This window comes from Bacillus rossius, chromosome 3, assembly GCF_032445375.1.
Source record: "Bacillus rossius redtenbacheri isolate Brsri chromosome 3, Brsri_v3, whole genome shotgun sequence".
NCBI classification, from domain to species: domain Eukaryota; kingdom Metazoa; phylum Arthropoda; class Insecta; order Phasmatodea; family Bacillidae; genus Bacillus; species Bacillus rossius.
The window spans coordinates 110,284,491-110,308,342 of NC_086332.1; the positions used below are offsets into that span (position 1 = coordinate 110,284,491).

Below are 23,852 nucleotides of genomic sequence, written 5' to 3' on the forward strand. Positions count from 1 at the left end.
AATGGGACTGCGATCTTGGCTATCTTGTCGCTGTAATTTCGGTAAAACCCGATAACTCCCAGGAATGTACGTAGTTGTTTAACATTCTTTGGTGTAGGGAAGTTGGAAATACTGTTCAATTTTTCAGGATCGGTATGAATTCCGGTCGGTGTCAGAATATGCCCTAGAAATGGTAACTCTTGTCGGCAAAATACGGATTTTCGCAGTTTCACCGTCATTCCTGCGTCACGTAGTTTCGTTAGGACAATGCCGATATGCTCCAGGTGTTCTTCGAATGATGACGATGTAATCAAAATGTCGTCGACATATGCTCGCGCGAATCCTTTGCACTCAGATCCTAGCGTTTCGTCCAGACAACGAGTAAACTCAGCTACCGCATTACATAAGCCGAACGGCATGACTTGGAACACATACTGCGAGTTCTTGAATAGGAATGATGTGTACTGTCTAGATCTTTCTTCTAAGGGTATTTGCCAGTACCCTGCCGACAAATCAAGTGTGGTTAGAAACTTGACACCCTGATATAATCGCAGAATATCATTCGTTGGTCTCGGACTTTCCCGATCTCGAACAGTAATTTTGTTGATCTCCCTCGCGTCAAGGCATAAACGTACTGTTCCGTCTTTCTTTCGCACACAGAGTATCGCATTCGTGAATGGGCTAGGCGCTCGCTTTATTACATTCCATTCCAACATTAAGTCTAGATATTCTTCAGCCTCTTTCAAATATTTCGCCGGGATGGGATACGACTTTTTATGGAATGGTTCACCGGGTATGACCTGAATACTAGCTGTATATAATTTGTTTAACCCAGGTTTTTCGGAAAATATATTTTGAAAATTTCTTAAGACATGAAGAAGATTATTTCTACCGGTTTCATTTACCATGGTAATTCCCTTTACAGCTTCTATTAAATCAGCTCCGGTCGCCATCAAATTTATGTCACTATTAATACACGAAGTTTCCTTATGAATGATTGCAATGCATTTTTCCGAAACTTCCCAATTTTCAGTAGTTTTCGTATTTTCTGTGTCATCCATAGCAGTTACCATCCAACCTGCAAAATTCAAAATTATTTTATGGCTAGTTAGAAAGTCTACACCGAAAATTACTGGTTTAGCCAATCCTTTTACGATTAATACATTAATGTACTTGGTGCTACCTAAACCTTCTACTTCCAATAAGGTCTGACGATTAATGATGGGACTAGCCCTTGATGTAACCCCTAGAATCTTTAAACTCGGTACTGGCATTCTCGGTAATGATATTCCGGTGCTCTCTATCATGGCTACGCAGTCTTCGCTGATGCAGGATATCTCTGCGCCGCTGTCTAATAGTACAGGCACTTTAACTCCGTTTAAAGTTAACGATATCTCCGGACATAGTGCTTGTTTCGCTTGAACTTCGGTTTCTGTGGGCTCGCTGAGTAAAAATTCACGCTCGTTTTCTTTGAACATAATTGTGTGTATGCTTCGACAATTATTCTTGTCATTTGCGTCGGGATCCAATTTTATACTAGCCCCGTCTAACTTACAATTAGGGACTGACGTGCGGAGCGGGTTTTCGCCATCCCTAATTAGTTTACCGCACTGTCCTTAAATCCTCTAATTTGCTCTTGTGACAAATTAGCAAATCCATTATTTGCATTCGGTGAAATCAAAAATGTGTTATTACCTCCTTGGTTTGTATCTGAGCTTCTGCTAGATTGCATGCGCGGCCATTCCGTGTTGCTTTGCTCGTGACTTGGCGCTATAGAATATGAATTTCTTTCTCCTTGTCGCGCGTCGTGAATGGTGGTGCTAAAGCTGTTCCCTTTTTCAGACGGTACAAACGTTTGTGCATTTATGCTGTACTGACCTCCGGAATGATTATTGTAATTTGCCGATCGTTCTTTCGTTGTTCGATTTTCGCCTGAATTCTCTCTGAAATTAACTGTCCCCTCCTGACGTTTATTCTCCCACTGTGATTCATTTTCGCGTCTGTCTTGTCGCTTCTCGTTTCTACGACGATAGTACTGTGGTTTATAAAATCCGTTACCATATCGCTGACCTCGATATCCATTGTGATACCAATTACTTTCGCAGTTTTCAACGTTCAGTGTGTGAATTTGAGGTTGTTTGTGTCCGCTGTTCTGCCCTTCATTTCGGTTACGCCAGTTATTGTATAACGGTGTCTGTTGGTTCGTGTTCTTGCGCTCGTTAGTTTCTTTGTGCGTTACCGTTTTATCGAGCTTAACGAGTCGTTCATACGTTAACAGTTGTTCCTTGAAATCTACAATATTACTGTATTGCCGTCCACTAAGTTGTAATTGATAATTGAGTGGTAATTGCGAAATTATCATGGCAATAAACTCTTCGTCTTCCATACGGCAATCAAGATAACGAGTTCTCTCGTACATATCGCTGATATGCGCCTCTAAATTTTGAAATTTACGATTTTCGAATTTTTCAGAATGCAACTGTATTCGCAAATTGCTTTGGATACGAGTATTCCAAAATTGGGATATGAAAGCTTTCTGAAACGATTCGTATGCGTGTACCGAATCTTTCGCCAACTCCCACCAATAATATGCCGTGTTTTTCAAGCAGTGGCTAACGCATTTCAATTTTTCTGCGTCCGTTAACTTAAATGTGTGGCAATATTCTCCAAACTGATTTAAGAATCTTCGAGGGTTTTCATTACTTTTCCCTGAATATGTTGGAACGTCATCCAACCATTTCTTAGAAGGGTGGTGTAGTGTAAGTACCGGATCTGCTGACATAATTGCAGTACTAATATTCGCGGGATTTCGCTCGGCTTCTATCGTTATCGATTTGTTTACCGGCGTGTCTTCCTTGTCGGTATTACATTCGCTAGTGTGGTGAGTCGTTAGTTGGGGCGAGAATGTTGCGATGTGTCTGGATTCTCTTTCTATTTCCCCTATTTTCGCCTCTACCATATCTAACCTTCCTGTTAGACGCTCGCTTAAGTGTACTACTTTATCGTCAGTGCGTTTACTGAATATTTCTACACCTTCAATACGAGTGTGTACACTGGAAAACTTCTGTTGCATCTCGTGCTGTGTTTCAGTTAAGTCATGCCTGATTTCTGCTGTTTCATCTGCAATCCTGCCTAAAGTGTTATTTAGGACTTGCACTAAATTGTCTAGTCTTTCGGCGTTTTCTCGCTCCTTTTGTTCCCTTTCTAACTTCTCCTCCTGTTCTATACGCTCCCGTTCTTGTTTCTCCCGTTCCCGTTCTAGTTTCTCCTCCTGTTCTTTACGCTCCCGTTCTTGTTTCTCCCTATTCATGAACTGGAACAGTGCATCTAGGGTAACAGTTGGTGTCGGCGGCGAATGACCCAACTCCATTTCCTGCTGTGACTCCATACCAGTAGTCTCGATGTGCTGTTCTGGTACTACTTCTCTAGGTTCTCGTTCAGGACTAGAGTCAGAAGTGTCATTGCTACCTCTCAAAAAATATGACTTCCTACCTGTGTCTGTCATCTTGACAAAATAAAATTACTGTCTGTATTTTTCAAAGTGTCTTGAGTTGTTCAAAAAAAAATCATAAAATAGTCCCTAACGTTGGCTTACACGTTGTGCGCCAAAATTCTGAAGTGTTTTCAGGATTTACCTTTTTTTTTCCTTTTCAGACAGCACCAAGGGTGAGTGACCAAAATTTCTAAAAGGGTGCACCACCGTTGGGTGACCAGAAATTACTCTATGGAGTATATTTCCTAAAATGCCAAAATCTCTGATGTAAAATGTATTATAGTTGGGCGCCTAGAAAACTCTATAAAGTACTAGTGTTGTGATTGTGTATGTAGCATAACTACTAACCTCTACAGAATATTAAATAAAATATGTCTTGTTACGCTGGTAGTGAAAGTAAATTATTCTCAGGTTGTATGTACTGGTGTAGTTTGACTCAGTGTGAATACCAAACAATAAAATGTCGTATAATTCCTTAGCAGTATGTCTCCTTCTCTTTGGTGTAAGTATTCTGACCTTAAAATCAACAAATATAAGTAGTGTGTTTAAAAGCATTAACTTCTCTATGACTGCTGATCTCAGTGTAATAAAAACTAATTATTCTTTCAAGACAATCCAAGCTAAATATTTCTGTCTATCTAGTTTAACATACACATGATATGTAAGTATGGTTATCAATCGGAAAAATAAAATATAATGAAAATTTAACTTTTTACTAGGGTCAAAATCATGGTTGTATGGGTGACAATACTCTTTTGCAACATATCCAACTGTAACATGAAAAGTGACAGAGTCAATGATTAGCAAGCAACATACAAATACCTTTGAGACAATTATTCATGTTTAAATAGGTTTTTCATTAAACAAAATTTCAATATCCGTTATACTTAAATGTCTTTCAGAACTAATTACGTTTTACGTAATTGTATCACTGAATAATAGTTTGGTTATCAGTCAATATTTTAAATATTATTGAAACACATTTTAACTGGCAAATTAGTCTTTTCTTTGTTTTTACTAGCTCAGTCTCTTTCGGTAGATCAAACTGTCTCAAGACTTCTGGACCTGGGGCTATTCTTTAAACATTCAAGACAATTAATGACTTTAACAGATTTTAACTTTGATATCGTACATATTACTGATCAATGTCAGTTAACCAGGTCCAGTATGTACAAGCTACAAGTCTTTACGTAGTTAAGTAGTATTAAGTTGTTTTGCGAGTTTCAAATTAGGTCTTGATCGTAAACATCATAGTTTAAGATATCTTGCCATTAAAATAGGACAGGTAACTTCTCGCTGTTCTTGTTAATTCGGGGATGGGGCAAACAAACCTCGTCGCGTCGTTACAATACCAAGAGGCTGTGGAAAACCTCTACGAACCCCTGTCTCTCCTCCGATGTTGCTGGTTAGATCTCACTCTCCTCCGATGTCGCTGGTTGGGTCTCCGTCTCGATGCACCTCCTCTCGTGCTGCTGGTACTCCAGCAGGACTGGCGTCGGTCACCTGGAGTCGTCTAGAAGGATGATGTCCTCCGGTACACCGTCTACGATGCCGTCTACCGCTGTCGAACTCCTTCCATCTCGAAGATTGATAGTCCTTTTCTTCTTTTCTTCTTAATTCGTCGTTGATCCAGTTCTATTTATGCTGTTAGTCAAAACTTATCGTCGTCGTCGATTCTTTAGTAGAGCTTCGAACATCGGTAACTACCTCTTCTTCATTGTGTAGTTCCGGTATTTATTATAAAATCATCAATTTCACGTAGATTCTAGCTATTCAGTCGTCGTACCAATGTTTTACGTGATATTCTTACATTCATTTATGACTAAATCACGGAGCTCTTTCTCTCTAATCCTTCTCCCATGCTAGTAGAACAGAAACTCCAGTTCCAATTTGTTTCAAACAGTCAAAGCTTTCTCTATTGAACACTCTCCGAAATCACACTGGAAATACTAAATTCTTTAAATAAAATATATGCGCAGTCGAGCGTCCAATCACATATACTCTTTCCTCAGTAATGACCCAAAAACAATATTACAAGGTGTAAGCTCATTTCCTATTCGTCGCCGTTTAACAAATGTTTGCAAAGACATTTCATAAAATTATTACTTAGATAAAACATGAAAATACTTAAAGAGTAAAACCAAATTGACCTGACCATAGAGATACAATACTGGTAAATATAATTCATAACAGGACTAAGACAAAGTCATAGAGGTAAGAAGTAAAATAATAAACATAAAATTCATTTCTATTGAGGGCTTCTCAAATACCTCTATAAGACATTTTTTTTCTTTTTTGCAAGATTTAAAAAAATTAATCTACATAAAATTACCATTAAATATTTTTCTTCAGTAAAGACTATTCAAATAATATCGAAATGTAAAAACATCTACAAAAAAATTTCAATGACCATTTTCATAAATAAATAAGTTATTTATTTTTGCAGCGTTTTGTGCATGTTTCAACTTAGGTCATAATTTAATCAGGCCGATCTGAGTTGTAATGAGTGTAGACTTACTCCGTGATGTCTGTAGACTTACCCTGTGATGTGTGTAGACTTACCTCTCAGGCTACGGCCACACGAGCGTGTTTTCACGCAGAGATTCTGCGTGAAAAGACGCCAGAAATATGAACCGCAGCAAGGAGAATGAGATCGGCCAGACGCAGCGTGAATTCCCGCCGGGGAGAGGACAGAAAGGCGCGTCTTCAAGGTCGCCCGCAAGAAAATGCACCGCGGCCAATTCGTTGGCGTGATTTCACGCAGCGTTTCAGTCGATGCCCGGCCACACGTGCGGGAATTCTCGCCGCGTTCTGTTCTGAAATACTACCCATTGTAGTCGATATGTTACGACTTCCGGAAAATGTTCATGTAGTTTTTCTTTTCATACCCCAAGACCTTAAAACCATGGTCAACTCAAAAACGCGCGCGCGTGTATATGTGTGTGTGTGTGTGTGTGTGTGTGTATATATATATATTAGTTATTTCATGAACATTTTTCGGCACAATTTTCAGCACTAACACATTCTCTCATTTCTGTGTTACTTTTTGATATATTTTCTTTCACCATAGACAAAAGTATTTCAAATGAGTTAACGGACATTATGAAGTACTCAAAAAACTTGTCTGGATTTTCTTTTAGTTTATTATGAAAGTGCACAAATTATCCTTTCGTTGATGTTTCACTCAATATGGGATGGACCCAGTATTTTCTTGAATGCTTCCGCCGACGACGACGCCTACGAAACAACAGCACAGCACTTAAAACCACAGCAGCGTTCTTGCTTAATCTATACTAATATTATAAAGCTGAAGAGTTTGTTTGTTTGTTTGAACGCGCTAATCTCAGGAACCACTCGTCCGATTTGAAAAATTCAATCAGTGTTGGATAGTACATTTATCGAGGAAGGATATAGGCTATATTATATTATCAATAACATTAGGGATCCTTACTAAAAGTCCAACTTAGAATCAAATGCGTTGGAGGGGGTTAGATACAACATGCAGTACACGTACGAAGTGTGTGTTGACAATGCCGCAGGCGCTAGAAGTTTATTTCCTATTGCCTATTAACATTGTTGACACGCACTAGATGCCTTATCATTCTTAATTTTCCCATACAAGTAAAAAACACCCGTTTTATATTAACAACGAAGCAATCAGTACCCTCATAAGAGTTCAATTAGTATTTAAATACTTTTTATCACTTTAAATCGCAAACCTAAACTATTGTTTTTTTCCTCTCTCTGCGATTAATTTTTTTTTCTTTTACTAGAATAATTTTTATTATTTTTAATAAATTTTCATTTTTCATCAATAATTTTCCTCTCCCGTTACCATTCTGACAAGGATATATATATATATATATATATATATATATATATATATATATATAAGCGAAATACCACTCACTGACTCACTCATCACGAGATCTCTAAAACTATACACACGTTTGACTTGTAATTTAGCATAGTTACTCATTTTGTGATGTACACTCTCACTAAGAACGGATTCTGCGGAAATCCGATCCCAAGGGGAGTTTCGGGGGCGTAATATATCAAAATTGAAGTTTTTGGTAGGAAATCACCATGGCAACGGCTGTTGCTTTGTTGATGCTTCATTCGTCTCTATGGCAACGGCTATTTCATTGTTAGTGCAGTCCTCATCACCGTTGAAATTGGTGCAAGTACTTTAAATATCAAAAATTGCCCTTTTTTTCAAGTATATATATTTTACAGACTTGAAACTTCACAGTAATGTTCCTTATGTTACGCAGGATGACATTTTCCGAAAATTAGATCCCATAGGTGGTTAAAACCAGGCAACAGTGGGTACTTTGTCTGCATGAGAACAGTATTTTGCATTGTTCATGTCTTCTGCGTCTCCATGGCAACAGGCATCGCGCGGCAGTGGCGTACCCACAACGAGGGGCATGTATTATGAGCGGCGCAAGAGTGATCTGCCTGTAGACTGCCGTAGCGAAGTACGGGTACATCAGTTTTATGTTGCGTGCACGAGTCGGGAAACCATCGGTACATTATACAGCATTGTAACAAATTTTCACGGAATTTTTTATTATTTACCATTACTGCAAATGGGAGATGTGGCTTAATTTTTTTCCATTAGTATAGCCGTGCGAAGCCGGGTCGGGCAGCTAGTGAATTCATAATCAAGCCTGCACAGCATAGATGGGTGCCAGTTCACAATACAACGCTCACATGTGGCCGGGTAGCGGATTCATTCTGCGTGAAATCACGCGCTAGGCTTCAGCGTGAAAGCACGCACGTGTGGCCATCGGTCGCTCAGGATCTCACGCTGCGTGAAAACACGCTGCGTGAAAACACGCTGCAACAGCAGCGTGAAAACACGCACGTGTGGCCATCGGTCGCTCAGGATCTCACGCTGCGTGAAAACACGCTGCGTGAAAACACGCTGCAACAGCAGCGTGAAAACACGCACGTGTGGCCGTAGCCTCAGGCGGGGCAAATTTAAACACCCGACAAAAGCATGTATTATTTTTAGACCAATATTATAGATGATATTCAAGGACATTCAAAATTCGTCTATACCATCCCAAAGGATCATTAAAAATCTGCGAGTAGCTTTAGGTTGAAAGAGACTTTCAGGACAATATTGTGAAAATTCGTGAACATAAATCCGTGCACATGTGCCCCGGTCTCCCTTGCAGGTCAATGCCACCATGCGCGGTCCGCCGTCTGGATGACTTCGATGAAAATTCCGTCCATTTCACCGCATTGCAGTTCCGTCCACTAGCACTTCACCATCAACGCGCCTAATGCATGTGAAAAGCAAGTCGGGCATGCCCTCAACCCCACAGAGGGGCGCACGCACCTGTAGCCAGCCAGGATGTTCATCAGCGTGCTCTTGCCGGCGCCCGACGGCCCCATGATAGCCGTCAGCTCGCCGGACCTGAACTTGCCACTGACGCACTTCAGTATCGTCTTGTAGCCTGCAAACACACACACATTCCTCGCATTCCTCACAGAACACAAACCTTCAATTGATGTAATTATATTGCTAATAGAATTATAATCAGATTTTCAAACAGTTGTTAATGATCTCCACATGTACATCCGTCAACCTTTTTTTTTTTATGAAGATGTGTCGTGTATTATATTCATGTTCAATAATGTACTTGGCAGTATGTAAGCAGGTATGGATATTATTAGTTAATTTTTATAAATTTGTTTGTTAGCGCTGCTCAAGTACCATATTATAGATGTACTGCACCTTTATAACGAATATTGATATCATTTTCGCTCCTGCCTCACAACGATGTCCATGCAACGAATAATTCATAAAATAATACCGCAATATACACGGCAAGTTTGAAGTGCACCCGTCGTTTTAGTCAGCTAAAGTCGCACTATTTCTTCCCTTGACATTTAGGAGCATAAAGTAATAGTATTTACATGGCCTATGTTCCAAAAATATCAACCATCTATGTACATATTTAATAAAAAATATTTTGTTTTCCTCTTGGGAAACATACAAACGTTGCTTCCATAAAGAAAGGAGTATTGTGCCTATGCTGCTTCTGGCACAGGCCACAGGCCACAGGCCACAGGCCACAGGCCACAGGCCACAGGCCACAGGCCTCAGAGCGAGGAGCGGGTCAATGACCGGAACCACGGAGTCGACATTGTTTCACGCCCTTTGATTTTAACTGCCCAGTAATGCGTAACTTTTTGGCGCAATGCAATTCTTTGACTTTCGTAATTAATTTTAAGTAAGTGCTCATGTAAAAATCCAGTGCATAATTGACTTTGTTGCCGAATTTAAGAGCTATGAGCGCCCAAAAGAAGCAGAATGTTTACCAGAGTTTACCATTTAGTTTACGAATATAAACTGGAAAAGTTACACGGGATTTACGTGTTACGAGTTGACGTCGCGGAGTTAAAGATACCCCCAGAGTAGTACCGACTTGTTACAAATACTGCCTTTGACATTCATAAATTTATGTTTTATCAATCACAAACTTTCGTGCGCTCCAGTGATTGAACACAGTTGGGCGTTGCCCTTTTTAATTCGAAACAGTGAGGTGTTGGGTAGTGAGCGGTGATAACTACGCACCGGAGTTATCGGCTAAGCACTGTTTAGAGAGATTACCCGCCTTTTCATCATCTTTAGGCATCGAACTATTTATGGAATTGTGATTTTATAGCTATGGTCACACCCCCTCCCCCTTTTTCACGCTCTTCGATGTGAACTGAAATAGAGTTTGGCCAAACCTAGAGTCTTTTAAGATTTAGTTATATTTGTTAAAGGGTTGGTAATCTGTTACCCTTTTTTTTATAATTTTAATATATACATATAAGCTTCGTTATGTGTACATTTACGTATTTTCCTAAATACTTTAGGAAGCTTAAACTTTGAGATTTTTTGTGTTTGTTATCTTTACAGGGATTCAGGTGACTGCCATTTTATGAACAATGTTATCACTTTAATATTGCGCAGTATTTTTATGAATCAAAAATATAAACAACGTGTTTAAAACAACCTAAAACTTAAGGTGTAACATTAGTTTATTTCTTGTATTCACCTGTGCTAATATTTGACAGTTTGTTTTGGGCCCGATAAACTTTTGCAACTCGCATGTTTTAGTCACTCTTGGTCTTGGCAGAGCCAAGTTTTATTTAATTTTTCTCACTATTTCATTGGCTTTGCGATTAAGTTGGATTACAGAGCGATAGGCAAAGTGGCCTTTCGATTCATTGAAAAAGAAAGGAACGTGTTGCCACCAAATTAGTTTATTAATTACCTGCTTAAGCACACTACGGCAATCACCAAACAATTAAATATCGCAGCATCCGCCATCTTGTACGACATCTAGACCACCATCTTAAAAATTATATAAATCGTCGTCCTTAAAATTCAGAATCATTCCAAAAATCATTAAAAAATTGGTTATTAATAAGTTCATTCGATCGATTGCGGTCCTTGGTTCGATACCAGGAATTACACAGCTGGGTCAATCCATACCAAGTGGTCCAGCACTGGTTGCTTAACCATTTTTAAAATTTTTTGATAATTTGTGCCTTGTTAAAATTATGTATTGACAGTTTAAAACTGGCACAATTAAATTTTTATTCTCACTGGTTTGATTATGGCAGTCATTTTGTTTCCATGGTGCGCGACAATTTTTACATTTACAAGGGTTTATCGACATTGCTACTTGGCTTTGGTAGGTCATATAGCATGATGAAACAAAATCTGAGGAGTTAGGCACATTATATAGGGTACACTGGGTACGGTTGTGACAGGGTACGGTAGTGACAGTCGTTATAACCGCGAAACTATACGGAATATGGTAAAGAGTATAAGGGAAGATAGGCGCGGCGTGCAAGTCTGAACACGTTCCCTAGGATTGCATAAGTCAGCGCGTGACATTAACCTAAGCAGGGGCCTACATTGCTTTTCAACAGTCAAAAGTAAGTTTCTTTGTTCGATTTCTTATAATAATTACTGTTTTTTATATACAGATAGATTACCTCGTATTCTTTATTGTTATAAGTTGAAAATTAGTAGTTAACTACGAGTGATTACTTTTTATGTAAATTGTTTGGTTGATTCATGGCGATTTTTTGTTTTCGAAATTGTGCGTTGGGTACGGTTGTGACATATATTTATTAGTTTTTTTTTCTTTTAGATGCCCAGAGCATGAAGAAGAAGAAAAACGTTTGAAGGCTAAGCAGGTAAATAATAATCTAACTGAACTAAAACGAAATAATAAAGGGAAAGGAAAAGGAAAAACCAATGCCAAGAAAAGAAAGACTTCACAATCGTCATCCGACGAAGAAGACTATTTCTGTCTAGTTTGTGTAGGCTCATATTCTGAAAAGTAGGGCTGGCGAAAATTGGATCAAGTGCCAAGGAACATGTGGACTCTGGTCCCACGTAGAGTGCGCAGGTAATAGTCACAACTTCATTTGTCGCAACTGTGATGATGAATCTGATTAGATCTCAGTTTAGAAACTTTTATTATTTTATTTTATTATTATTTTAAACTATTATTATTATTTAAATTATAGTAGAACTTTTAACAGTCACCTACAGTAAATTTAAGTTTAGTTAACGTTCTGACTGATTATAAGAAAACATAATATTAGTTGTTACAGTGCCTTATTAATTATAAGAACAAAAGTGATGTCAGATTTGAGTTCACTTGCTATATGAATATTAACTTTGTTTAGAAGAATTTTATTTTTGTTATCGTACATATTTCTAACAATAAAAGTAACTAAAAACCATTTTGCTGTATGTTTATGCCTGTCACTATCGACTCCAACCACTGTCACAACAGTCCTTGGGGTGTGGTCGGTTGTGACACTTTCCTTGTTTTTTAATTTCATCCTATGACTAATACAGCGTATTTAAGGACAATATATTAGTATTTATACGTAGACAAATAAACAAAGTACAATTCGTGTTACTTTTTTCCCAGCTATATGATAAACTAACAGAATTATTGGCGAACAAACCAAAATTGTCACAACTGTACCCAGTCTACCCTACTACAATTCTGATCATAAACAATTTTTCTAAAATCACTCAATCTTACCAACTTTTAAGGTTGAACTTCTGCAACACAATTTGCATTTTCATAATTTTTTTATTTTTTATTTTTTCAGAATGAAGGCAGTATGTGTTGGGCTTCAAAATATTTTTGGAAGTACTTATGTAATAGTAGTAGTGTAAACACAAATTATTTGGAGTGTGAGACTTTGCTACTTTTTTTTACAAGCTTGTAAAAATGTGTTTTTTTTTTTTTTTTTTCATATTTTTGCCTATTTACGGCTTAATATCTCTGGTGGGTAGTTATCTAAAAATCTGAAATTTGCACACAATTAAGTACCTACTCTATGGTACTGTAATACTACAGTATTAACAGATTGACTGGAACTGTTTGTTTATTATTTTACGTTCGAGGTTAATTCGCTTTCCGGACTTTTCGGCAGTGTTTTGATTTGTTTCTCGCGTGGCGGCGCGCGCAGCCTTTACTGCGTTGCCATGACGACGCCTCATATAAATAAATTGCACGGCTCAGGGACAGTTTCGATATGCCTATGCATGTTTTTAAAATGAAATTTGATTGGTCAACATGGAAAAGACGCGTACGTGTCACGGCCGTGATTGGTCGTTATTAATTAATGGACAATGATTTTTAGTTAAGAGAAAAGAAAGAGTGAAAAATGACGCCATTCAGTTAATCGTGGTGTTAATTCCCTCAAGGAATTTTATTAAATGGCGAGTTAATATTCAGTGTTTTCGTCGTAAGAAATACGTCTTCTGCAAGAGGAATAGTTGAAGCAGCACTGACCTTGAATGCCAGTTTCAGGTATTAATTTCCCGCGAGTAACGGCGGATTTCGAGACGGTAATTAATCGTCCAACTTTCAGGTATGGCCAGCGTTAGCAACGTATAGTGACGCCAACGTAATATTACCGTGAATATCACTCCAGATGTTAATAAACATTGTTCGTTACACTCCTAATTTCTTGATAAATTAAATAAATTGTGACATTTCGGCATAAAAATATTAATTTATTTAAAACGCATCATAATAGCTACACACAGGTCTAGAGGTCTTGAAGGAAGGACTCTCGTACGTGAGCGAACCGGAGCAAAACCCCAAAAACTTTACGTTTCGAACACTTTAGAGGAATTAATTAAATTTTATTTTTTTTTATAATTTTTTTGTGTGTTCAACATTTGGACATAATTCAAGAAATATCATAGACTGAACAACTCTAGTTATTTCATCTTTGGTTTTGTTTGTTTAATTATGACTCGAGGTTTTTTTATGAGATTGGTAATGTAATAAAATCAATATTTTAATTTTTGTTCAAAATTACACTGAATGTTGTTACTTCTAACTTCTATGGTCTTCATTTTGTCATGTTTTAATTTACTGGCGCCCGAGGCAATTCGTTCTTTTATCGATAGTTCGTTCGTATTAAAATTATTTTTTTTTTGAAACACGTGTGTGTACAGTAAGTACATAACTCCTGTTAAAATTTTGACTTTGAGATTAAACTGGTTCATAAGTTACAGCCTGTTGCGAACTCGCAAAAAAAAAAAAAAAAATTTATATGTGTTTTTTGCAACCATTGGGATCGAATCGGTACCCCAAAGTCCATGAAGTACGAAACTTTTTTTATTTATTAAAAATATTTTAAAAATTGTTTTGATAATACGTCTTTATGTTTTTGGGTACAAATGTGATCGAAGTGTCAAATTACACTAAGTATTATATTTATATTGAATAATAACTTTTTAATATCAAATTTCATCCAAGATGGCGTCCATGATGTCTAAAATCTAAGATGACGACAATAGGGCTGTGGTCATTGACCCAATTCTCGCTCCTCAGCCTGAAACCTGCGCCAGAAAAGGCAAGATCACACTACTAAGAGGTTAAAAACCTAGCACGAAGTTTCATCGTGGTCACTGTATTTAATGAAAATGACCACAAAAATAATATTATAGTTCTGATCACATTCAAATTTTTATTCATAGCATCTTAATTAGCTTTAATGTTATTCGTGTAATAATTTAGGTCTGGAGTAAGCTTAGAGACATACTTACAGATAAAATTCATCTAAAAATTATTTGCATCTCATTTGGTTCGTGTGGAGATCGCGATTATTGTACTTGTCTTCTGGCTGTCCTAGTCCCTCTTGAAAAACATATATTGAACATTCAAGATTGTTTCTTGTCGTTAAGTTGCCTGCGTATGGTGGCTGCCATTTCAGTTATGATGATTATTTTAGAATACTAGAAACATACCTTAAAAACTTCTTCACTCTCACATTAAATTAATATTTGGTGCTGCACCGACTGCATATTTTAAAAAATGTTTACAACTGTTAGTTAACGAGTAAGAAAATTAGTTTTTGAAGCTACGAGAAAAAAAAAGTAAAAGCATTTCACAGTACTGGTGAAATCTGTGAATTTTAGCCATGGAAAAAAGATCTAATAGTAATATTCAATCTTTAAATTTTACTGTGGTTCATATTATTATATACGTTTGTATATCATTTTGTAAATGTTTATAATTGTTAATTTCTTGGTGGATATAATTTTAAAAAAAAATTTCATCACCCAACCCGCATTTTCACATTTTCATCCGCCATGGTGTTTGGTGCAGACAATAAATGTACGGTTTTGGACAAGTTTTCTAATGCATGTATGTATCCAGGGGCGCAACAACTAAATTTCCAAAGGGGGGGCAATATACCTTTTCATAAAGAATCATCGATCTCCCATCTTGAAGAGGGGGCCCCCCGGGAAAATTTGTATTTCAAGGTGGAAAATGGTGCTATTTAAGCAGTTTTATCATCTAAAAATTGATTACACAGCACTTTATTTGCCCCCGTTTGCCCCCACTTCAATGTTTCAGAGAGGGGGCAAAATACCCTTGCCCCCCCCCCCACTCCCTTGTTGTTGCGCCCCTGTATGTATCCATACAACCATTATGTAATACATTTACCAACTAAAAAAGCAATATCTAAATAGAACCCTGCTCGAGTTGTTGACTTGCAAAGCACTGAATTGCAATTATAGGGTGCCCAGCGCACACTCTTGCCTGTGTTATTATGTTACAATTGCCCCCGACGATGTTGCTTTCTTACCCCATGTGACTCATTCCTCATAACCTTCAAATGTATCCTCATTCCATGGCTCTGGCTAGGTGGGTTGATTTATATTTTGTGATGAATCAAATTACTATAACTGGGACGAAGAAAGACAAGGAGTGTTCTTTGCTGAATGGATATAAATATTAATATAACTAAAAAGAACACAAATGGAAAATAAAACTTGCTTTGTATTCAAGAGGAGAGAGAGAGAGAGAAGTGTAGAGGACAGTTAGTGACAAGAGGGCACAACATTATAAGTGCAACCAGTGCAAATAAGACCTCGCCTAAACATAAATGCTAGAACAGAACGATTGGCAGCTAAGAAGATAGCAAGATAACGCAAGCTTTACAAGGAAGAATGTGCCCAAGTTTAATCAATGATTCGACCTCGTTTCAGAATTTCTTACTTACTCCATATTCAAATGCAGCCTTAACTATTTGAGGTGGCATGCACAAAAGGATCAACTTGACTAAATAAAAATAAATAATAATCGGAATAAATTGATAACATTGTTATGTTTGAAGATTACAGAAAAAGTTTACTTTTAGTTGATTAGTAAGTCGAATAAGGAATACTTCTTTTTTTTTTTAGTTCTAAAGGCAGAGAAACTCTGCAGAGTCACAAGCAGTAACACGTCGATGGAACTTTCAGATTATATAGACACAGCTCTGAACAATTCATGCAGACTTTGGCTGTACAGAAGACGAGACGAACATCACTCTAATAGCGTTCGCTTTCCCACATAACGAAATTGTAAAATGAAGGATTGTTTACTGGGATGGAGTCCATAAAGAATCATGATTTACTTGGCTTGTCTCAAACTTCCGATCTTGCACCACAAATGACTGCAATTTCCACTTCAATTAGTTTTTGTGACCAAGGTTCAAAACCTTGAATCGGTGTCGGACTACAATAATGATGAAGTAAGACTTTATTCATGTATGTGCAGTGTTCTGGCAATGATGCGAGGACATTGAAAACTGGTGTCTTCAAATCCTCAGTACGGCACCAAGAGGAGAAAAACTAACACAGTTGATAAGACTTCTGTGGGCACCGATGGCTGAAAATCCGAGTATTCCTGTATATGACTGTCGCTTTGGAGATGCCAACCAGCGAACTAACAATGATGTCGAAGGGGGGGGGGGGGGGACAATAAGCTTTAACCTAACCTAAATTTCTACATTCTTCTGAAGGCACTGAAGCAGGAAGCGAAAAACCCCAATTAAAATTATAATGGGGCAACTCTTAGATAGGACGGATCAAAGAGAAAGTGGCTGTACATAAAAGTGGGCAGACTGCCAAATGTTTGTACACATACAGATCAAGTGCACTCATTAAACAAACCAAGTGGGGTTTAAATAACCTTGCTACATTTAAAAAAAAATGTAAAATTCAATAACATGTAAATGGCATTCACAAGCTATGTAAATTCAAGTGTGATAAAAAATGCTTGAGGCAAACACATAAAAATATTAACATAGATCTCCAACTTCTAAATTGGGAGTACTAAATAGCTAAATTTATATTTCACATAAATCAAAACATCAAAATCCAATCATAAAAATGTAAATATAAGTGTGACAAAAATTTTTATGCAAAATTAATATTACTTTTAATTAAAATTTTCAACTTCTTAAATCAGAATTTTTTAGATTTTTACATACTTTGCATTTATTAACATAAAAACCATCAAATACACAATATATTGTATACATCACTCGACTATTTCTGTTTAAAATGTGTGTAGGTAACATGAGAACAGTTTATATTTCGACTAGCTATACCATGACAAGCGAGGGCAGTTTTCCCTACCGATCGCTGTTGCTTCTCTCCTAGGGTGCTATACCACTTTCTAAGCAAGGAAGCAATTTGCCCGATACTATGTTATTAGCCACTACAAAAGGGTTCTCCAAACACTATGCCGCTGCACACTATTGTGGTGCAAAGTCTCTGTAGAAATTTGAGTAAACATAAGGACATACTTAAAACCAGGTACAGGTTGTAAATTATCTTAATTATTTATGCATGCGGTAGACAACATTTATTTATTTGTATGTGAAAATGGCGCAAAAGTAAAAGCAGAGCATTGCGAGTCTGACCTCTCCTGCGGCCCTCGGACACGGAGTATGCGAGGTTGTCGAATTGGATGTGGACGGGCGGCCTCTTGGGCAGGTGGCTCAACTCGATGGGCTTCTTGAGCACGGAGCTGGCGGCGGGGTGCTGCGCCGAGCTCAGCCCCATGGAGGGCAGCGTGCAGCTCTTGTTGGGCACCTTCTTGGCGAGCGCGCTCAGCCCCAGTCCGCCTGCCGCCAGGTTGGGGCTGCTGCAACACAACCATACACAATGAGCACGCAGCTGGCGGCGGGGTGCTGCGCCGAGCTCAGCCCCATGGAGGGCAGCGTGCAGCTCTTGTTGGGCACCTTCTTGGCGAGCGCGCTCAGCCCCAGGCCGCCTGCCGCCAGGTTGGGGCTGCTGCAACACAACCATACACAATGAGCACGCAGCTGGCGGCGGGGTGCTGCGCCGAGCTCAGCCCCATGGAGGGCAGCGTGCAGCTCTTGTTGGGCACCTTCTTGGCCAGCGCGCTCAGCCCCAGGCCGCCTGCCGCCAGGTTGGGGCTGCTGCAACACAACCATACACAATGAGCACGCAGCTGGCGGCGGGGTGCTGCGCCGAGCTCAGCCCCATGGAGGGCAGCGTGCAGCTCTTGTTGGGCACCTTCTTGGCCAGCGCGCTCAGCCCCAGGCCGCCTGCCGCCAGGTTGGGGCTGCTGCAACACAACCATACACAATGAGCACGCAGCTGGCGGCGGGGTGCTGCGCCGGGCTCAGCCCCATGGAGGGCAGCGTGCAGCTCTTGTTGGGCACCTTCTTGGCCAGCGCGCTCAGCCCCAGGCCGCCTGCCGCCAGGTTGGGGCTGCTGCAACACAACCATACACAATGAGCACGCAGCTGGCGGCGGGGTGCTGCGCCGGGCTCAGCCCCATGGAGGGCAGCGTGCAGCTCTTGTTGGGCACCTTCTTGGCCAGCGCGCTCAGCCCCAGGCCGCCTGCCGCCAGGTTGGGGCTGCTGCAACACAACCATACACAATGAGCACGCAGCTGGCGGCGGGGTGCTGCACCGAGCTCAGCCCCATGGAGGGCAGCGTGCAGCTCTTGTTGGGCACCTTCTTGGCGAGCGCGCTCAGCCCCAGTCCGCCTGCCGCCAGGTTGGGGCTGCTGCAACACAACCATACACAATGAGCACGCAGCTGGCGGCGGGGTGCTGCGCCGGGCTCAGCCCCATGGAGGGCAGCGTGCAGCTCTTGTTGGGCACCTTCTTGGCCAGCGCGCTCAGCCCCAGGCCGCCTGCCGCCAGGTTGGGGCTGCTGCAACACAACCATACACAATGAGCACGCAGCTGGCGGCGGGGTGCTGCGCCGAGCTCAGCCCCATGGAGGGCAGCGTGCAGCTCTTGTTGGGCACCTTCTTGGCGAGCGCGCTCAGCCCCAGTCCGCCTGCCGCCAGGTTGGGGCTGCTGCAACACAACCATACACAATGAGCACGCAGCTGGCGGCGGGGTGCTGCGCCGAGCTCAGCCCCATGGAGGGCAGCGTGCAGCTCTTGTTGGGCACCTTCTTGGCGAGCGCGCTCAGCCCCAGTCCGCCTGCCGCCAGGTTGGGGCTGCTGCAACACAACCATACACAATGAGCACGCAGCTGGCGGCGGGGTGCTGCGCCGAGCTCAGCCCCATGGAGGGCAGCGTGCAGCTCTTGTTGGGCACCTTCTTGGCGAGCGCGCTCAGCCCCAGGCCGCCTGCCGCCAGGTTGGGGCTGCTGCAACACAACCATACACAATGAGCACGCAGCTGGCGGCGGGGTGCTGCGCCGAGCTCAGCCCCATGGAGGGCAGCGTGCAGCTCTTGTTGGGCACCTTCTTGGCCAGCGCGCTCAGCCCCAGGCCGCCTGCCGCCAGGTTGGGGCTGCTGCAACACAACCATACACAATGAGCACGCAGCTGGCGGCGGGGTGCTGCGCCGAGCTCAGCCCCATGGAGGGCAGCGTGCAGCTCTTGTTGGGCACCTTCTTGGCCAGCGCGCTCAGCCCCAGGCCGCCTGCCGCCAGGTTGGGGCTGCTGCAACACAACCATAGAGAACTGTGTAGAGGGAGCGAGAGGTTTCAAGCCAGTTTTACGATAATTATAGTACTGCTACAAGATCGAAAACTTGATAAACATAAGTGCGTTTTCGTCATACTTTTAATTTACAATAAATGGGTAGATGTGTGTTATTCATAAACAATATCTTACAATTCTAGCCCTATATGAAGGTATACAATAAATAGTCAAAATGTGTATAAAATATTGTTACGAACGTAAGCAGGGCCGCGGCGCGTGCAGGTTCGGACCTGGCTGGCAGCCTCACAGGCCACTGATGTCACGTGGCCGCCGCAATGTGAGGCGTGCCGCGCGCGCCTGGTAGATTATAAGGGTCGTCGCTTCCACCCTCCTTCCCCCCGCTCCCCGCGCGACGCTTTATCTCAGCGACGTAACTGACACCTGACAGCTGCGGAGTTATTATAATTTGTTAGTATTAGAAACATGAAAATAATAAGTTAGAAGATGAATGAGATTTGAAAAGAAAAAGTTTTAATTTCACTGATCAGTTGTTATGGTGTTGATACACTCCCTGGGAACATTTTGGGAGACTGTGGATCGTTAAGTTTCAAATGCATAAATAACAAGTGCAGTTTCGACTATACCTCTACCTCTATTTATTTTTCTTTTATAGATGATGGAACATGAGTAAACAAAACATTATCTTAATAATAATACCTGGGTTGAGTACAGAAGTTGATTACATCAAATACATAATTGGACTAATATATGCATCTTATAAAATTTTCTATATGGGCTGGCCCTAATCAAAATATTGTTAAGATGTTTTCTTCGTCATTGTAAAAAAAACAATTACAGAATTTTAATTCTTAGGACATAGCATAATTAAAGTCCTGTAGTTATATAATTTTCGATATCTCAGGATTGTCGAAGTAGTAGCCTAACTGGCATGTTGCAGGTATCGCGGAGAATTCGGATGTATGATGGTTGAAACTAGCTGGCCGAGGATGACGTTTTTACTATAAATGGGCTACCAGGGCGCCGTATCATTCCTTGAACACCGAGAGGGAGGAAAAGCTTGTGGTCGCCATGTCGGATCCATGCTCCTGGACCCTGTCTGTGAACAAGCCCAATCCAAAAGACTTAGACCTGCTTCACAGACCGTCATTAAACGGGCAAAAATGACCACAAAAACGGCGATGGTCGGGGAAGAGAAAGGTTGTCGAAAACTCAACAAGACAGGGTGTTGCTCCTAGCGCTCAGGAAGTGGGCCCACCGGGAGGTAAGCGATGACAGTGCCGAACAAGCGCGGTTGACGCGGAAGCACTCATAATTCAGAATTATTAAAATTTAGCCAAAAAAATACAAATATCTACATTGAACACACAGACTAACAACTATCTAACTTAGGGAAAACATCCCTTGATGAGACGACTACATTCTGGTACGACGACAGAAGTGGAATCTTTTTGAGGGCTGGCAGAGAAGCGAAGTAGTCAGTCTGAAGTCGCGCCAGGAAGTCCGTGGTAGGGCGAGGTGACGCTTAATTAAAACAGGCGCTTGATTTAGAAAGAAAGAGGGGGACTTCGGCTTCAGGTCCGAAAGGTTCCGAAGACTTCCGATCGAGGGATCGAGAAATACTGACATCGATATCTCGACATTGGTGTTAGTGGTCGATCGCAGAGTGACCTAATGAGGAGTGGCCGAACCGAGAAGTCGACTCGTACATATCTCGCACTAGGCTACTTCAAAAGCATGGGGCTTATGGAGGAGACTTATGGAGCGCTCTGGTGGCTTGGAAGAGAAAGACCGGGAAGTGGTTGCGTCCGTCGCTAGGGGGCAGTGACGTTTAGCGGGCCTTCAAACACCCAGGGGAAATAACTCACAAAACTGCCACTAGAGGTCAGAGGCTGTACCTTCGAACGCTCGTGTCCAGACCTTGAGACAGGTCACCCTGCCCGGGGTTAAGGACCGGTCAAAGCTCTGGGTAGTGTTCCCAGGAAAGGCTGGAGAGGGAGGAAGGTGGAAATTTGCAGGTGCAGTGGGGAATGTGCTCTACTGAGCCTGGGGATGTGCCGGGACATTGGGAAACTGAGTCCTGGACATGGCTGAAATTGCTCGCGTAAGGCAGGGTCTTAGAAACGGGCTGCTCTGATAGCTTGCAGGGCATAGCAGTTCTTGTCATGGCTGCAGGGAGAATTACAGGCGACAAGCGTGCGCAAAAGCGGGGATAAGACGAGCCTGACTGCTGGCTCATGAGATAGTTGGGAAAAATCAAGATACGTCGCTGGGAAGGAATTGGGGAACTAGCCTGAAAAATATTAAGTGGGAGTGTGCAATGAATGGAAAAAGTTTAAGTTTAGCTACAAAATTACTGCTAAAATAATAAATTAAAAATTCAAATTTACAATTGTGCCGAAAAATGCTAATTGGCAGCACAGTGTGGAGTTTTATTTGAATCTAAGAATTCTGCTATGGAGTTAAAAACATTTTTGAGTATTAAGTTGACGGGTATTTGTGGCATAAGTAATGTAACATTATTTCCCAGTACTCTAAATACTTTTAAATATTAAGCATCGTTCTCACACACCATGTTGGTGTGTTCGTTTTTTCATCGTTGTTTTACTGAAGGGCTATTTCTAAAATCTTAACTCGATACCTCCCTTGCTTGATGGATTGGGGGGGGGGGGGGGGGGGGGTGGAGGTGGTTTGTCGCTGTCGTACAAAGAGAGGACGAAGTTGTGAAACAAGACATCAAATAAGTCACAAATAGGCTTGGAATATTTTGGAATGCCTGATCTCAAGCACTGAATTTTAATAGTTGCACACGACTTTTGCTGACAGAATAGCTTAACACATAATATTAAGTATTTAAGTACACATAAACCTACCCTCCAAAACAAAATAAACAATCATATTCGGGCTTGAGAGGAGCTATCCCCCCCCTCCCCCCACAGACACACATGAGCCGCACATGCCGTAATTCACGCTGAGGCTCCATGCTCATGTGGCGGGACTCCCACCCCACAACGACTCATGTTTAGTCATGAGCAGGGCCACGTACATTTCGCGGAACCATTTCCAGGCCAGTTGTGTGTTGAAACTGTGTAGAAGTGTCTTGAGTTTCGTGATTGGCTGGGTTTATTTCAGGCACATATCTACTGTCAGCACACCAATCACAACCATCCACTGCGGAAGCTAATACGTCGTGAATGGCTCGGCCAAACAGGGCTATGGCTGCTCTTGCAGACGGCCGCCAAAGAAGGAACAGCTGGCGCAGGCGTACCAAGTCTAATGGGCGTTGAGAATTTTCTGCAAAAATGCCTGCCCCTGGTTATGAGCTCAGAGACAACCCTGATACCATGCTGTCTTCTGTTATATCCGCCACAGAAACTTGATGCTTAAAACCATAATTTATATTTTTTTTATCTCACGCTGACGTCTGACTCCTCCTCACCAATCCGACATTGAAACTCATAAAAAAAACATATCCACACAAATAACTAGTCTCTCACCAATACAGTACGAATATTAACTTAAATGACCCAAATATCTGTAGAGCAAGAGCTTCTCGGTTTCTGGGTGGGGCTACGTCAGTTAATTTATGGCGCGCCTGACGTTTCAGCACGCCTTGATGCGGCCATCTTTAGGGCCTAGTGCTCTGGCGCAGTATTACATAGGGCCGATCACAGCCGAGCTGTGATATGTCCCTGTGGGTCGCCGTGACTGGACAATGGTCTGGCTAGTTAGGTGCAGCAGCCTTGACTGTGGGTAACTCTTGGATGGTAACCGTTCAGACGTGAATAAGTACTTAAAAACTCTGTCCACGAAAGATCTGCCGCGTAAGCAAATATCGACGAAAATTAAAGTTGAAACGATAAAAAATAAAATTGAAAAGCCTGTTAAATTTAAGTGTGCGGGTTTTCCTGGAATGGCTGTAGCGTGAGAGAGATGTCACGTGTAGCGGTGTGCGAGCGGCTCGGAGTTGAGCAGACCAGAGCAGCGTGGCGGTCGGCTGCAGGGAGAGTCGAGACCCCGAGACGGCCCCCGCGTGCCTCGCCGAGATGCGTCGTGAGAGTGCTTGCCTCAATACTGGTAATTGTAAAACCCGTGTTAAAGCAAGTAGT

General features: G+C 41.4%; 1 protein-coding gene across 3 annotated transcripts in view; it reads right to left on the reverse strand.

Annotated features, from left to right (window-relative positions):
* Nucleotides 1-23,852, reverse strand: part of LOC134531128 (ATP-binding cassette sub-family G member 4-like) — a 350,550-nt gene that overhangs the window by 108,762 nt on the left and 217,936 nt on the right. For 2 of the 3 annotated variants that reach the window (XM_063366709.1, XM_063366710.1), the window contains exons 3-4: nucleotides 17,732-17,955; nucleotides 8,823-8,940 (exon numbers count right to left, since the gene is read on the reverse strand). In XM_063366709.1, the coding sequence (XP_063222779.1) occupies nucleotides 8,823-8,940; nucleotides 17,732-17,955 (342 nt within the window). The remainder of the gene's footprint in view (nucleotides 1-8,822; nucleotides 8,941-17,731; nucleotides 17,956-23,852) is intronic. The other variant, XM_063366711.1, reaches the window with a different exon arrangement.